This window comes from Patiria miniata, unplaced genomic scaffold (genome assembly GCF_015706575.1).
Source record: "Patiria miniata isolate m_02_andy unplaced genomic scaffold, ASM1570657v1 HiC_scaffold_18, whole genome shotgun sequence".
Classification (NCBI taxonomy): domain Eukaryota; kingdom Metazoa; phylum Echinodermata; class Asteroidea; order Valvatida; family Asterinidae; genus Patiria; species Patiria miniata.
This window is the reverse complement of record NW_024037056.1, coordinates 13,780,083-13,794,366: the sequence shown is the minus strand read 5'-3', so window position 1 is coordinate 13,794,366 and position 14,284 is coordinate 13,780,083. Positions and strand designations below refer to the sequence as shown.

Genomic DNA, 14,284 nt, shown 5'->3' with positions numbered 1-14,284 from the left:
TTTGACTGAAAATGTTCAAACAGACCTTTTCTGGCCACCATTCCAGCTCCTCGCTGACCGACAGTGGGCTCTGGCTGTGCTGTACTGGCGTCCCCTTCTTAGATTCCTGCCCGGCTGCTGCGTCTGTCGTGCTGGTCTTGTAGCTCCCCGCGCTGGTGGCTGCGTCACGCAGGGCGCTGTCCAACCAACGGCGATCCCTGGCGCGGAGTAGCGGGTCGCGATCGCTGGCATCCCTGTCGCGGTCTGGGTCGGAGAAAAGTTAAAGCTCAGAAGTTGAAAATTTTCACTGTATGTAAACTTCAATCCCAAAATAATGTGATAGAGGGCAGCAGACAGAATTATTCTTTGTTTTTCTCACCTCTGCTGGACGACGCTCTAGACCTGGCTCGTGACGAGTGTAGACCCAGGAAGTCTTCAGAGAACATGGCATCGGCATCGATGATGACGCTGGGATGATCAGAGTGGATACCGCCGTCCAACAGAGACATCAAGTCGTCTGAAAGTGGAAAGAAATGTAATAGCTTGCGTTCAGAGGTCTACTACGTATGGCTTGGAATTTCAATCCCTTCCAAATTATGCCAGGTTTTTCAAAAGGTTACCGGTGATTCTATGTCTTTGGATTCCGAGCCTAGTTCTTTCTAGAACTTTTGTCAGGTTTTTTTTAAACGCTTTGCATGGATCATTTGCCAGTGGGCTTTCCGTTGACTGTCTTTCTGGAGCATCCATGGGTTTCCCCTTTTAACATCTGCCTGGGGTTTCCAAGAGTTTCCATGCACTTCCTGTGGAAATTTGTCTTGAGTTTCCTTGGATACTCCCTGCAAAGTGGTCTTAATTGTCTATGGTTTTCCTTGGTGTTATGGTTTCCCAAATGGATGAGTCAAAACCCTCCATCCGATTCCTGGATTAACTCTCACCTCCTCCCGAGATGTAGCTGTCTCCTTCTTCCTGATCATCGCCGTCCTCATCATCGCGACTCAAGAGGTTATTCACGGCAAGATTTACATCCAAATTCTATAAAAATAAACATCAAAAAGGCTTAAAGACTTACAAATTTATTATAAACTGACCCAAACTGTTGTTTTCAGAAAGAACCCTAGTGCCACAAGGTTGGGTATTTAAACTATGCAAATCAAATTACTTGTTGTTTCTAATAAATAATGACAAGAACTCAAGGAATTCAAAACCCACCTATCTCTCTCCAAACTTAACTGACTTCACGGGCTCCTCAGCACAAGATCTTGCTAAGCATCAAGAAATGTTTGCTTACCAATTCTGGTTACCATACTGCTCGCGACTGGTCCCCAGCGAATTGCTGCCGACCAAATAAATTTGTTGAGCAGAACTTGGGACAAGGTCTGGTTCCTAGACTCACCGTGCGCTGCAGCTCCCTGATAATCACGCCTCGACTCTTCCCCTGCAGGACCATCTGGGCTTGAGACACCAGCTCCTCAGGCACGACGGCCGCCGGGACCACGGGTCGCGACCCTACGATGACCCCGCCGCGACCCCGGGACTGGGTGCGGATGAAGCGGCCGCGGTTGCGCGACGTGGCCGATGCTGTCGACGCTGCACTGGTCGTGCTTCGGCTGGTTGTGTTGCGACTGCTGGTGATCCATTTTCTAAAATTTGCGAAAAAATTTGTGAAAACGAACAGAAGTAATATGAAGAAAGATTTAGGCCTATACAACTTTTTTACGAGTAAAAACTTTTAATCATGGACTTCCTATTGTCCTATTGGTTCAAAACCCCACTGACTTCAGTACTTGTTGCCAGAGAACCTCGATTATGAAGTTCAGGGAGGTTGAAAACTCACGCTGTTGTGGAGGAACTAGACGGTTGCTCCCCGGAGCTCAGCAGCCACGGGTTGGACGGGGCTCGAGTCGTTGAGGAGAGGTTCCGCGAGCTTGAGGGCGCTGTTGTCTTGGTCTTCGAGCTGATGGAGAACGATAACGGTTCAAACATGAATACTTTGAGTTCTTATTTGTGCATTGCTTCAATAATTTGAACTGAAAGTGTTAAAACTTTGATTCCGTCCGGTCTTGCTAGGAGAATTTCTTGGATACTCCGAAACCCACCAGGAACCAATTACACATTGTTGGGGCTAAAAATTGAGTTTGTATCTGCATACCTTTTGACTGGCTCAGCTTTACCCGTTTCAATCTTATCTGGGTTGATGTGGAAGTGAAGACGACAGACTCGGCCATCCTATCAAAAGGAAACAGCACAGATAAAACAATAGACAGATTGCTCATGATAACAGCTACAGTTGGCACACTTTAATAGGTCATTAGCTGTGTCGTCTAACGTCATACTCCAGAGAGCTAAGTCAATAGGCATGCGACTGTGAATTTAGGGGAAAAAAGGAAGAAACTCCAAACTACACAAGCCTTGTACAGTATTTTTCAATTTGTAATGGCATTCATGAGAAGTGAAAAACGAGGAAATCAGCAGATCCGAGGAAAATTTGCATGCCTGAGTCAATTATTTTTTCCAAAATGTTACTCACCTCAAGGAGAAATGCTGAATGATGTGGACCCACAACCACCGACTTGACGACTTCGTGCTTCAAAGGGGGCACACCAGTAATGCTGCAAAAATAATAATGTAATAGAAATGTATGACTTATGACTAGTAGTAGTAGAGCCCCTTTAACGAAGACAGGGCGTGATGGCTCGGTGGGTGGAGTGCTGTTACAGTAATCAGGAGGTCGCAGGTTCAGAACCCATTCCAGTCCATTTCTTTGTTCAACTTTATAATTGTTTACTTCAGATTTTTACAAAGATCTTACCTTGCTGCTGGCTGGCAGCGGATCTTCTCTGCAAGTTCTCTCAACCTGTAGAAGACAGATTTACCATAACAAAGAGATGAACGTCGCAGAACAGGCATATTACCAGAAATTGAGAGAGATTCCCTTGATAACTTGAAAGTGAGCTGAAGAAACGAAGCTGTCATCGCAAGTACATGTAGGCCTCTTGGCTAGGGCCTTAGACATGTGTTAGTCATATCACTATGTGATGTGAGTCATCTAATAGATGATCTTAAAGTTTTGCAAAAGGCAGTGGATTTTCGGCCGGCGCTGGTTTCCTTTCACTAGTTTCAGTTTTAGTAAACGTCATTTACACGGAGTCATTCTCTGATTGGCTCATACATGTACATGTCATAATTATGATTACATATTCGCTGAGCATGATTTTCTTTAAGTAAAAGATACTTTGCCGGAAGAACCAAATATGACCTAAAGCAAATTAACGTTTGCTAAAAGAAAGCTGGCACGACCGATATGACGTAATTATGAGCTAATCAGAGAAAGTTGCTGGGAAAATAATGTTCACTTAAAGAAATTCGGCACCAACAAAATACTGAGTGCCTTTGTAAAATGTTATACATGTTAGGCAGCTGAGACAAATTTGCAACAACATTCATGACATTCTTCCCATTTTCCCTGGTTCATTTCCATCATTAGTCAATCATCGTGGTTGTCATCGCTAATTAGCGTCAGAATTGTCATCAAACTAAAGCACACACGATAACAATACAAATAAGACAAATTAAAATATAGGATAAATTAAATGCATTGCATACAAAGAGGTTATTTAAATTTTAACCATGATGTAAGAAAAATATAATTCCATATTTACCCTTAATCTTTGATGATTGAATAATTAATCATGAAATTGAAAAGGATGATCAAGGCAAGCCTTGACTTTGCCTTTATTAAAGATGAACCAACATGACCAATGGGTTTTTTTTTTCCTAAAAATAAAACACTTTGTTATTTTTCAGCTTTATTTTAGTTTTAATTCGACTTAATAATCAGATCATAATAATAATATCAAGCATGTCAAGGCTCTTTCTACATGTTCTAATCCTATAATCCTTCTTTGTTCTTGAAATTTCAACAGTCCATGTGCTGAACAAAGTCTGTGTGTGAAAGCTACGGCCTAATTAATGTACTGAGAGGAAAGTGGGGTGATGATGAACAGACCAACAAACAGATTTATGCTCGCAGTTCTTGCAAAATGTACATTGTGTGGTGTAATGTAAATTACAAAAAATCCAACAGCGCAACTTTGGAAGTAATAATCCTCACCTATCGTTGAGCTCCTCCTCTGTTCCAGGGAGTGGATGTACAACAAAGTGTACCGAAGCCATCTGGACAGAGCAACTACCATCTATTACATGAGAAGCTGTACAAAAAGGAGAAAAATTGAGGGGGAAAATTGCACTAGATGAGGTCGACACAGTCCTTTGACAACATCGAGTTCGACCATTAATTGAAAACTGGTCCGCGTGCCTGACGCCGGCGCACGTGTTCAATGGAGTGGCCGTTCAAAGATACACGCGGTTACCAGCGGAGTACAACCTTGCACGTTTAGAAACGAATTTGCGGTCATTCACATCGATCCCAACTTCGTTTGCTATCAGCGTGGGCGGAGAAGCTGTTGGTCGGGGGGGGGGGGGGGGGGGGGGGGGTATAGAGGAAACTAAAAGTCATCTGCGAGTGCCCCCCCCCCCGGAAAAGCATTAAAAAAAGAGACAAAAATAAGAAGACAGAGGTGTGAAGTTATAGTTTTATTTGCTCGTAATTTAATACACATTTTTTAAAATGAGCGTCTGCAGGGGTGTCAATGGGGGTGGGGGGGGGCAAATGTCTCTCCGCCCACCCTCAGAAAAAAAATTGATAACTTAAATTTCTAATAAAATATTTTGTTTTATACCTACAGATCAGTGCCAAGAACATTTTAAATTAGATACATCTACTTTGGTTACTCACATATATCACTGAAATAACATTTTAGTGCCAAAAAACCCCGAAATTTTAAATTTTGTCAGAAATCAGTTTTCTATTCTGTAAATGCGTTTGCGTACAAATATTCCACTATTTTTATATTTAGAAATAAAACCACAAAATCTGAAAACTCAAGAACAACGGGTGTTTGTTAATTTTGTTGCCATAATGTCTCAACAGAAACATTTACATAGGCAAATTTTATGATTTAACAAATCAAGAGTAAAGAATTAGCAGTACACTGGAAGAGACATAATAAGAAAGTGAATATGCTACATTTAGAAAAATGGTGATTATTTAAATCTCTTAATGGACAGTCAATGGCACAATAAAGTGGTGCATGCAGAATTCTTCAAGAAATTTAGAAATTTTGTTAAATATTAAATAATCTTTTGGTAAACATCTTGTAATTTATCAAATAAACCACCCTTTGAGTTAACATGTTGACAAAAAAAAAAGCCGCCAACATAGGGCTGGATTCGATAGCTCAGTTGTTGGAAGAGCACCATTGCATTGTTCTGGTGGTCACAGGTTCCAATCCAAGCCCAGTCAATTTCTTCACTAAACCCAGTAAATGTGAAAATGTTGCATTTGAACAATATTAGCATAACTACTGATGTAACCTTTTCATCAAAAGAAGTGTTCCGGAATTTTACAAATATTAGAAAACTAAACGATTGGCAACAATATCTATTTGATAGCACCAACCCAAATCAGTCAAAAGCCCTAAATTTAATAAATATGCCAAATTTCTGGTATCTTTGGACAAAACTGAAATAGTATCATGGTGAGCATGATTCTCACAGCTGACATAAAATCTCATTTACGATATAATTGCATCAATAACATTCTAAATCTAATCATATATAGTACTGCACATACAAAAATATAATTTATCGTTAAATTTTGGATAACATAATTTCAGTTTTAAAATATCAATATTGCTAATCAAGTAAAAAAATTAATTGTCCTGCCAAAAAATTGAATTCATTACAATGCAGTAAAATAACACTATCATTTTAAAAAGACTGTGTCAAAGATGACACTGAAAGTACGAAAATGATGTCTGGTACATTTTGTTGATTTTGGTAATCGAACAATTTACAAGAACTAGTTCAGTAGTAAACACTACTTTCGTACATCCCAATTTGTCACCCTGCTAAAAGTACTCTTGCTCAAAAATTCCATCCAATACGAAACCTGCAATATTCTTATCCATTTAAAAATAATTCTATTACCACACTTTTGGCGGGTCACTTGATTTTGTTAAGCAAATATTTTTTTTCTGTGCTCTAGCAAGTTCTCTGTGCTCAGCAGCTTGACATCTGACCTTTGACCCCAAGTGACCTCAGCTGAGCTGACCAACCGGAAGGCTTTCCTGCCAAAGGTCGTGCAGGAAATGGTAGAGATTGGATGTCACAGACACCTAAGGAGAAAAGCAATTTTGGAAAATTTGGAACTCGCATTAGGGTCGAATAACGTACAATACGACAAATATGAAATACAAGAAAATAGACAGTTTGCACTTTTGTTCATGTTTATGAGTAGGTCTTTGGGCATTCATTGTTAATGAATTAACATAACAAAGATGTATGCAATCAATCTATAGAATGCAGTATGCGACTTGTCCAACAAACATTCAGTTTGCATCAGTGCACAGTATTTACAGAAAATCTGGTGCCTAGTCTCTCTTTGCTATCTCTCAATGCTTTCTCTCAACAAGAAATAACACCAGACTATTAACTGAATGATCAAACTTTTCTTAAAGTTGGATATGTGCCAAGTCTGGTCTATGCATCATATTTCAATAACTGGGTTTCACTAAGAAAAGCTCTTAAAACTTTCCAGGAAATTTCTCAAGACGTAATTTCTCTTGACTCTGCGAAATATTAGAGCAATCGGTTGGCCTAGGGGCTAATAGGTGTGACTTTATATGTACCTTGTAAGGTGTAGGGTTGAGCTCGCGTTTGACGTCCGACCGCAGCGTCTGCATGCTGCGTTTGACATTGTCACGGACCTCGGACAGAGTTGGCAAGGGCTGGCAAATCTGAAAATTCATCGGAAGTGGATAAATTTAAATGATAGTTTTGAACTTTTATAATTAAAAATAGGCTACATTTTGCCTTCGAAAAGGTCATGCCAGCACTGAAACATAAGGCCATCTATTTTTTATTAAAAAATTGACCATTTTAACTATCCAAGACACTATAATGGCTACTTATAATTGCTTAGTTTGGTAAGTTATACTAAAAATAATATCAAAACAGAATAACAGTTTTTTCAAGGTTGTTTTCCTTACTTCTCCGTCTTTCATGTAGAGCTTGTGAAGTTTATCCACTTTCGTTGGCCGGACGTTCACTCTTGTAAGAGCCTGAAATTAAATGCCAAAAAAACCAAAATTACAATCTATTTTAAGAGAGGAGTTGGGTTGGCGCAGGGATAGTTTCCTCATCTTCTGTGACCCGGGTTCGATTCTCATCACGCAGGCTTTTTGAACACCTACCTCAAACGGGTGCCGGCACAGCACAACTTTCTGTGCCTCTGGGGATGTTTCCGACGGTTGGGCCATCAGATCGGCAATAGCCAGGCCTGTGATTTACAAAATGAAAGACGAGTCTAGTTACATGTCAATCACAAGTCGATCAGAAGTTAGTGACAAGTCAAATTGCAAGTGAAATCACACATAAATTACAGGTCTATCTTAAGTCAATCAGAAGTTAATGACAAGTCAACTTACAAGTCAAATCACAAGTTAAATTACAAGTCAAATCACAAGTTAATCACAAGTCCATCACAAGTCTTTCACAAGTCCATCACAAGTCAAATCAAAAGTCAAATCACAAGTCAAATCACAAGTCAAATCACAAGTCAAATCACAAGTCAAATCACAAGTCAAATCACAAGTCAAATCACAAGTCAAATCACAAGTCAAATCACAAGTCAAATCACAAGTCAAATCACAAGTCAAATCACAAGTCAAATCACAAGTCAAATCACAAGTCAAATCACAAGTCAAATCACAAGTCAAATCACAAGTCAAATCACAAGTCAAATCACAAGTCAAATCACAAGTCAAATCACAAGTCAATCAAAAGTCAAATGAGAAGTTAATCACCAGTCAAATAACAAGTCCATCACAAGTCAATTACAAGTCAAAATCATAAGTAAAATCACAAGTCCATCACAAGTCAATTACAAGTCAAAATCATAAGTAAAATCACAAGTCGATTGTAAGACAATCACATGTCAATCACAAGTCAAATCACAAGTTAATCACAAGTCAAATCACAAGTTAATCACAAGTCAAATCACGAGTCCATCACAAGTTAATCACGAGTCCATCACAAGTTAATCACAAGTCAACTCACAAGTCCATCACAGGTCAAATCACAAGTTAATCACAAGTCCATCACAAGTTAATCACAAGTCAAATCACAAGTCAATCACAAGTCAATCACAGGTCAAATCACAAGTCAATCACAAGTCAATCATAAATCAAATCACAAATCAAATCACAAGTCAAATCACAAGTCAAATCGCAAGTCAAATCACAAATCAAATCACAAGTCAAATCACAAGTCCAATCGCAAGTGGGATTGCGTTACAAACCGTCCGATCCGTAAAGTCGGTATGCCGTCTTTCTGCCCGGTATAGTGACTTTCTCGATGTCGTGACTCAGTTTGATACGTGGTTCGTCATCGATCTGGACCAACTGCAAAGCAATCCAAAAATATATTAAGTCTAAAAAAATTGCGACCTTCTTAAAATTAAAATTTTGGGGGAAACTTTGTTTCTTGTTTTTACAACCGAAAGATTATACATTGGCATTATTTTATCTGACCTTAAAGACACACCCAAGAGCTGGCTGCTTCTGGCACGTCACAAGATGTGTGCCGATTCCAAAAGCATCGATGGAGTTGCCCTGGAAAAAAAAAACCAGAAAATAAAATTTCACAAAACTCTTTATGTTTGTATAATTAGACTATCACTAGTACTAGCTACTCAAAATAGTAATTAAAAGTCGGCAAAGCATAAACTTAAAAAATATTATAGGGACTTTGGTTGGACGAGTAAATTTTTCTGTGTTTGGAAAAAAAAACTGACCTGTTGTTGAAGCGAGTGCAGGGTCTCCTCATTGATATCATTACTAGCAACGATTGTCACATCGCAGAACCATGGCAATCCAAACCTTTTTAACAATTGAAAGAGCAGAAAATAAATTAATTACATTCACTCAAGTAATGCAAGAAAAGCATTTTGTGGAGTGCTGTGGCCTCGTGGTCTGTGGCATTGAATTTGTGGTCTGAGGGTAATTCTGCAGGTTGTGGGTTCGAGTCCAGCCTGGGGTTACGGTGCGTGTGCCCTTGGGCAAAGCACTTTGTCACTCATTGCTTCTCTCCACCCAAGAGTAAACGGGTACCTGTGAGGGCAGAGATGGCTACTGTGATTGAATTAGCTGCCTTGCGCCTAACAGGCAGCATGGAGCTGCATACTCCCCAGGGAGCTGAGATGGTATTTGGAATGTTTAATTGGCCCAATGATCAAGGGTAACAATAATGTAAAGCGCTCTGATCGTAATTAAAAGCGCTATATAAAAACCTGTTATTATTATTATTATTATTAGAAGCAAAACATATTTCCAATTTTGGAGGACTACAATCAATTTCTCAAAATTGCCGAGGGGGTGAGAGCAACTTACTCCTGAGCAACTCTCTCGAAGATTTTCCTGATTTCCAGAGACTGGTAGGCTAAATCTCCACTGTCGATACGTACCCCGACAGCTTTATACCCGATATCGTTGAGGGCTAGAGAGACTGCGCAGAAATTGGCAACGCCACTCCTGAGAAAGTAAACAAAAGCAATGTTGGAGACTTTACCAGGGAAACATGAAAAGGTTACACTACGAATTTAAGTAACGCATTCCAGGGATTACAGGTTCGAGACCAGCCCTGGTTAATTGACTTACTTTAGCACGTCATAGGTGTCTACAAGAACTAGGAAGCCTTGCGGGAAAGCAACAGCGTAGGCAATGAAGGACGCTAGCTCCCCTTCGTTTGTGTCCCGCAGGTCCAGTAGCTGGCAGACTTTGTCCAACCAGGCTAAGGAGCTGGCAGCGAGATCGATGGGGTCGCTGGTGGCATCTTTAGGCTGAAGCATCTATCATAAAAGCAATGTTGAAGACTTTTATGAGGCAGGGAGTAGCGTCCATCACAAGTGGTCACAAGTGGTCATAAGTTATCACAAGTCATCACAAGTCATCTCATGTCATCACATGTCATCGCAAGGCATCACAAGTCATCACAAGTCATCTCATGTCATCACATGTCATCGCAAGGCATCACAAGTCATCACAAGTCATCACAAGTCATCATAAGTCATCACAAGCCATCCAAAGCCATCACAAGTCATCACAAGTCTCCACAAGCAATCACAAATCAATCACAAGTCCTCAAATCCCAAATCATGTCACAAGCTACTCAAATGAATAGTAACAAAGTCAAAAAAAGACTATTTGGCTTAAAACGCAACCAGAAAGAAGGATTTGAGATGACGGAAAAATTCTGGATTAGTACCTTATTTTTTAGGTCGTCAATACTGCGAAAGGACATGACTAGCGAGTGCGCATTGGTCCCCCGCAGAGGAATGTTGTACAGTTTGCCTGCCAGGACGTTACTTGTGGCATCAAACCCTACAAAACAGAGTAAAAATAACAAAAATGGATATTATAGCGCTGTTCATGTTATAATTCAGTATTCAGTAAACAGACTCAACAAAGTCACTCAGTGTTCTGCGGAAAAATACCGACATCCTTACCTCCGATGTAGCTGTATTTACTGGCTGACAGACCTCCGTCCGGCCCCTGCGCGCGACGAAGGCCAAACTCCAGAAGCTGCTTATTGGGACCAGACGCCAGCCGGAATCTCGCTGCGTTGGTTGCTACCAAGCTGGAAGACGGACATAAGCGAAGTATTGTTCAATATTCAAACATAATAACTGCAAAGCACAACAGTCAATACTTGATTAAAGTCAAGTGAATGATTTTTAAATGGGTGGGCAAGTTCCCATGTTTGTTTCATTGTAGCCGCCCCCCCCCCCCCCCATCACTTCTTAGTGCTACCCTCTCTAGGCTAAAATGACCAACCTCGCATAGTTGATCAGATTCAGAAGCGTCGTCTCCAGCAGCTGAACCAGAGGCAAGGGACCCTCGATCCTCAACAGAGGCACCCTGGGAAATACCACGGAGCCCTCGTCGATTGCATACAGCTGGATGGCCGAGCAGTTGAGAGCGGAGAGGTAGTCGAAAAAACCTCGCTCGGTGGTGGGCGGCAGCACAGTGCGCAGAAACGCAATGTCTGCAGAGTTAAAAAGTCAGAGTTGGGGACCAGGATAAGTCGACCTAATCACAAGTTCAATCACAAGTTCAATCACAAGTCAAATCACAAGTCAATCACAAGTCGAAATCACAAGTCAATCACAAGTCAATCACAAGTCAATCACAAGTCAAAGACAAGTCAAATTACAAGTCAATCACAATGCAGGTTACAAATAACTAGGGGATGAACAGCGACATAGAAATTCCTTTTCAAAATTCACTTGTGATGGGCTTGTGAAGGACTTGTGATGGACTTGCGATGGACTTGTGATGGACTTGTGATAGACTTGTGATGGACTTGTGATAGACTTGTGATGGACTTGTGATGGACTTGTGATGGACTTGTGATGGACTTGTGATGGACTTGTGATAGACTTGTGATGGACTTGCGATGGACTTGTAATGGACAAGTTTGTGATGGACTTGTGATAGACTTGTGAGGACTTTTGAGGACTTGTGAGGACTTGTGATGGACTTGTGATGGACTTGTGATGGACTTGTGATAGACTTGTGATGGACTTGTGAGGACTCGTGATGGACTTATGATGGACTTGTGAGGACTTGTGATGGACTTATGATGGACTTGTGAGGACTTGCAATGGACTTATGATGGACTTGTGAGGACTTGCGATGGACTTATGATGGACTTGTGAGGACTTGCGATGGACTTATGATGGACTTGTGAGGACTTGCGATGGACTTATGATGGACTTGTGAGGACTTGTGATGGACTTATGATGGACTTGTGAGGACTTGCGATGGACTTATGATGGACTTGTGAGGACTTGTGATGGACTTGTGATGGACTTGTGATGGACTTGTGATAGACTTGTGATGGACTTGTGAGGACTCGTGATGGACTTGTGATGAACTCGTGTGTACTTATGAGGACTTGTGACTCAGGAGACTTGTGAGGACTTGTGATGGACTTGCGATGGACTTCCGATGACTTGTGATTGACTAGCGAGGACTTGTGATGACTCAGGAGGACTTGTAAGGAACTTGTCACTACAACTCTTGTCAAGAGCTGAAACTTCATCCCATGAACACACAACAAAGTTTAGCTCCCAACTCTAAATTGTTTGTAATGTAAGACATAGCCTTCTGAAATTTCATGAAGGTTTCTGGAGGGTATAAATCCCCCCCCCCCCCCCAGCCTTCTCTTTCTAAACTTGGAAACCTACCGGAATCCGTATACCGGAAGTTCTTCAGGAATCTAAGGCACTCCTGCAAGCCGGCGAAAATGGTGAACTCTCCCCTGAAGGGATTCCGTCGGAAGAAGAGATCGAAGACGGCGCGGCTGTCCGTCCTGCGACTCTTCCAGTAGGCATAGGCCATGGTGATCTGGTACTGGTCAGTCAGTAAGGCCTGGATGATGCCGTTGGATTCCTGGCCGGATTCCAAGATGCTGGCATTGTTGTTGATGTTGTTTGCGGCCATTGTCTGCTGCTGAAAAATCAACCAAAAATTTAGGAAGTGTATATTAGCCTGCTAGATTTAGCTGCCTTCCTTTCAAGTTTCAGTAAAAGGTATTAAGCCAATTAGATTGTACAGCGCCCTCTTTAACGCGTATACGAGTAGGCCTACATTATAAAAGGGATTAATTTACCACGCTCGTTTGTGCTGCACCTGTGGCCGAGTGATTGTGTATCACATCAGACTGAGTGAGAAATCCCCAGCAGGGTTCGATTCCTACTCCTAGAACTATGAGGCTCCACGTGGAGCCTCATTGTTCTAGGAGTCAGGGGTGTGAGTGACCACTAATAAAAATAGCTGAAAACGGCTGAAAAAGGTGTTAAATAGCTGAACTTTGGAAATCTCCTATACTTTTGTACACAGCAAGTGAGGGAAAAGAGCCGATATCCAAAACAAAAAAAGCTGAAATCAGCTTTAAAGCTGAGATTTCACACTCCTGAGGAGTATTCGATTCCCTGCTACAAAAAAGTAGCGACATTTTTGATTTTTTTTTTTTTTTCATCAAAAAAAAATAAGAATAGGCCTACTTTTCTTTTATTATTTTGTATTTTCTCCAACATTTAATTACAGATTATGACATTTTTCTTTTTCAAAATTGTGGCTCTGGGGGACTTATTTTAAATTGAAGGCAAATTTGAAATAAAGTCCGAAATTGTAAAATGGTCTGATTCCCGTCTCGTGAATACGACGTCACAACGACAATGTTGGTGCGGAACCAGACTAAGTTGTCACGGTATAAAATGTCCAAGTCCAAAAATAGTCACCATTTAAAAAGTTCCCGTTTAAAATCTCAGTGGGCGACAACTATGACCATGGAGCTATAGCTCTATGCTATGACCAAGTCCAGGCTATAACCCCTAAGGAACACAATATGACCAATCTTGATAATCCCCAGCGGTAAATTTCGTATCTACTCACCTAATTGCAAACTGAAATTCCCCCAGCCAGGTTTCTGTTTTCGCCCGCTGTTGTTTATCTTCAAATATAGTCGGGTGACTCTTCCAAAAGCACATTAAAATGCCCACGCAGTCGTCTGGGTAAAAATGGTTGCAGACGCCCCCGGTTTTACCAGAAAGGCTTGTGCACAGAGCTAGAGCTGGGCGGGAATTTTTTTTTCTGAACTTACTAGGCATTGCTATATCAAAAACCAAGTCCAAACAATTATGTCCCATATTTGTGGAAACGGTGCTGCCTTATAATAATAGCAAATGTTTCTGAAGAGATAATCCACATTCAGAAAGAAACTGTTGCCTATGAAATCTTTGATATTTCCTCCGCAAATTGTGATGTATTTTAAACCATCATTCATAGTTAAAAATAATTTTAAATTGTTAAGAATTGGTGCCTATAAACTGTACATGTACATCAAAACTATTGTGCCTATAACTATTAAAAACATGGAAATTAATCAAAACACGACTCAATTAACATTAGAGGCAAAACACAGCTGAAAATTCCAGTCAAAACATGACTGAAAATTTGTCAAAACAGGCCTGAAAATCTGTTAATTTTTTTTGTCTGAAAATAGGTCACTTAAAACTATAAAAGATAAAAATTCCTAACTCATGTTATAGGTGCGATATAGTGGTTTACTGAAGTTTGCCTTACTTCTTTGTGCCAAAAATGGTCTTTTGAATTCTGCCTAA

At 40.7% G+C, this 14,284-nt stretch overlaps 2 protein-coding genes across 3 annotated transcripts in view; both read right to left on the bottom strand.

Annotated features, from left to right (window-relative positions):
• Positions 1–4,294, bottom strand: part of LOC119724719 (E3 ubiquitin-protein ligase UBR5-like) — a 40,315-nt gene extending 36,021 nt beyond the window's left edge. The window contains exons 1-9 of the mRNA XM_038195901.1: positions 4,091–4,294; positions 2,789–2,833; positions 2,507–2,588; positions 2,129–2,205; positions 1,814–1,933; positions 1,373–1,619; positions 915–1,011; positions 359–496; positions 26–243 (exon numbers count right to left, since the gene is read on the bottom strand). Of these exons, the coding sequence (XP_038051829.1) occupies positions 26–243; positions 359–496; positions 915–1,011; positions 1,373–1,619; positions 1,814–1,933; positions 2,129–2,205; positions 2,507–2,588; positions 2,789–2,833; positions 4,091–4,152 (1,086 nt within the window). The 5' untranslated portion in view covers positions 4,153–4,294. The remainder of the gene's footprint in view (positions 1–25; positions 244–358; positions 497–914; positions 1,012–1,372; positions 1,620–1,813; positions 1,934–2,128; positions 2,206–2,506; positions 2,589–2,788; positions 2,834–4,090) is intronic.
• Positions 4,295–4,617: 323 nt separating this feature from the next.
• On the bottom strand, positions 4,618–13,711 carry LOC119724718 (nicotinate phosphoribosyltransferase-like). Of its 2 annotated transcripts, none has more exons than XM_038195900.1 (14): positions 13,557–13,711; positions 12,347–12,608; positions 10,932–11,142; positions 10,604–10,734; positions 10,363–10,478; positions 9,756–9,946; positions 9,489–9,629; positions 8,894–8,978; positions 8,631–8,711; positions 8,399–8,501; positions 7,293–7,378; positions 7,089–7,160; positions 6,729–6,836; positions 4,618–6,215 (listed from the first exon to the last, which is right to left on the bottom strand). In XM_038195900.1, exons 2-14 carry the CDS (start codon positions 12,600–12,602, stop codon positions 6,138–6,140), a joined length of 1,659 nt encoding a protein of 552 aa, XP_038051828.1. In that variant the 5' UTR covers positions 12,603–12,608; positions 13,557–13,711; the 3' UTR covers positions 4,618–6,137. The 2 variants fall into 2 exon arrangements, with proteins under 2 accessions (XP_038051828.1, XP_038051827.1); XM_038195899.1 differs by having other exon boundaries at positions 12,347–12,611; positions 13,557–13,693.
• Positions 13,712–14,284: the final 573 nt, after the last annotated feature.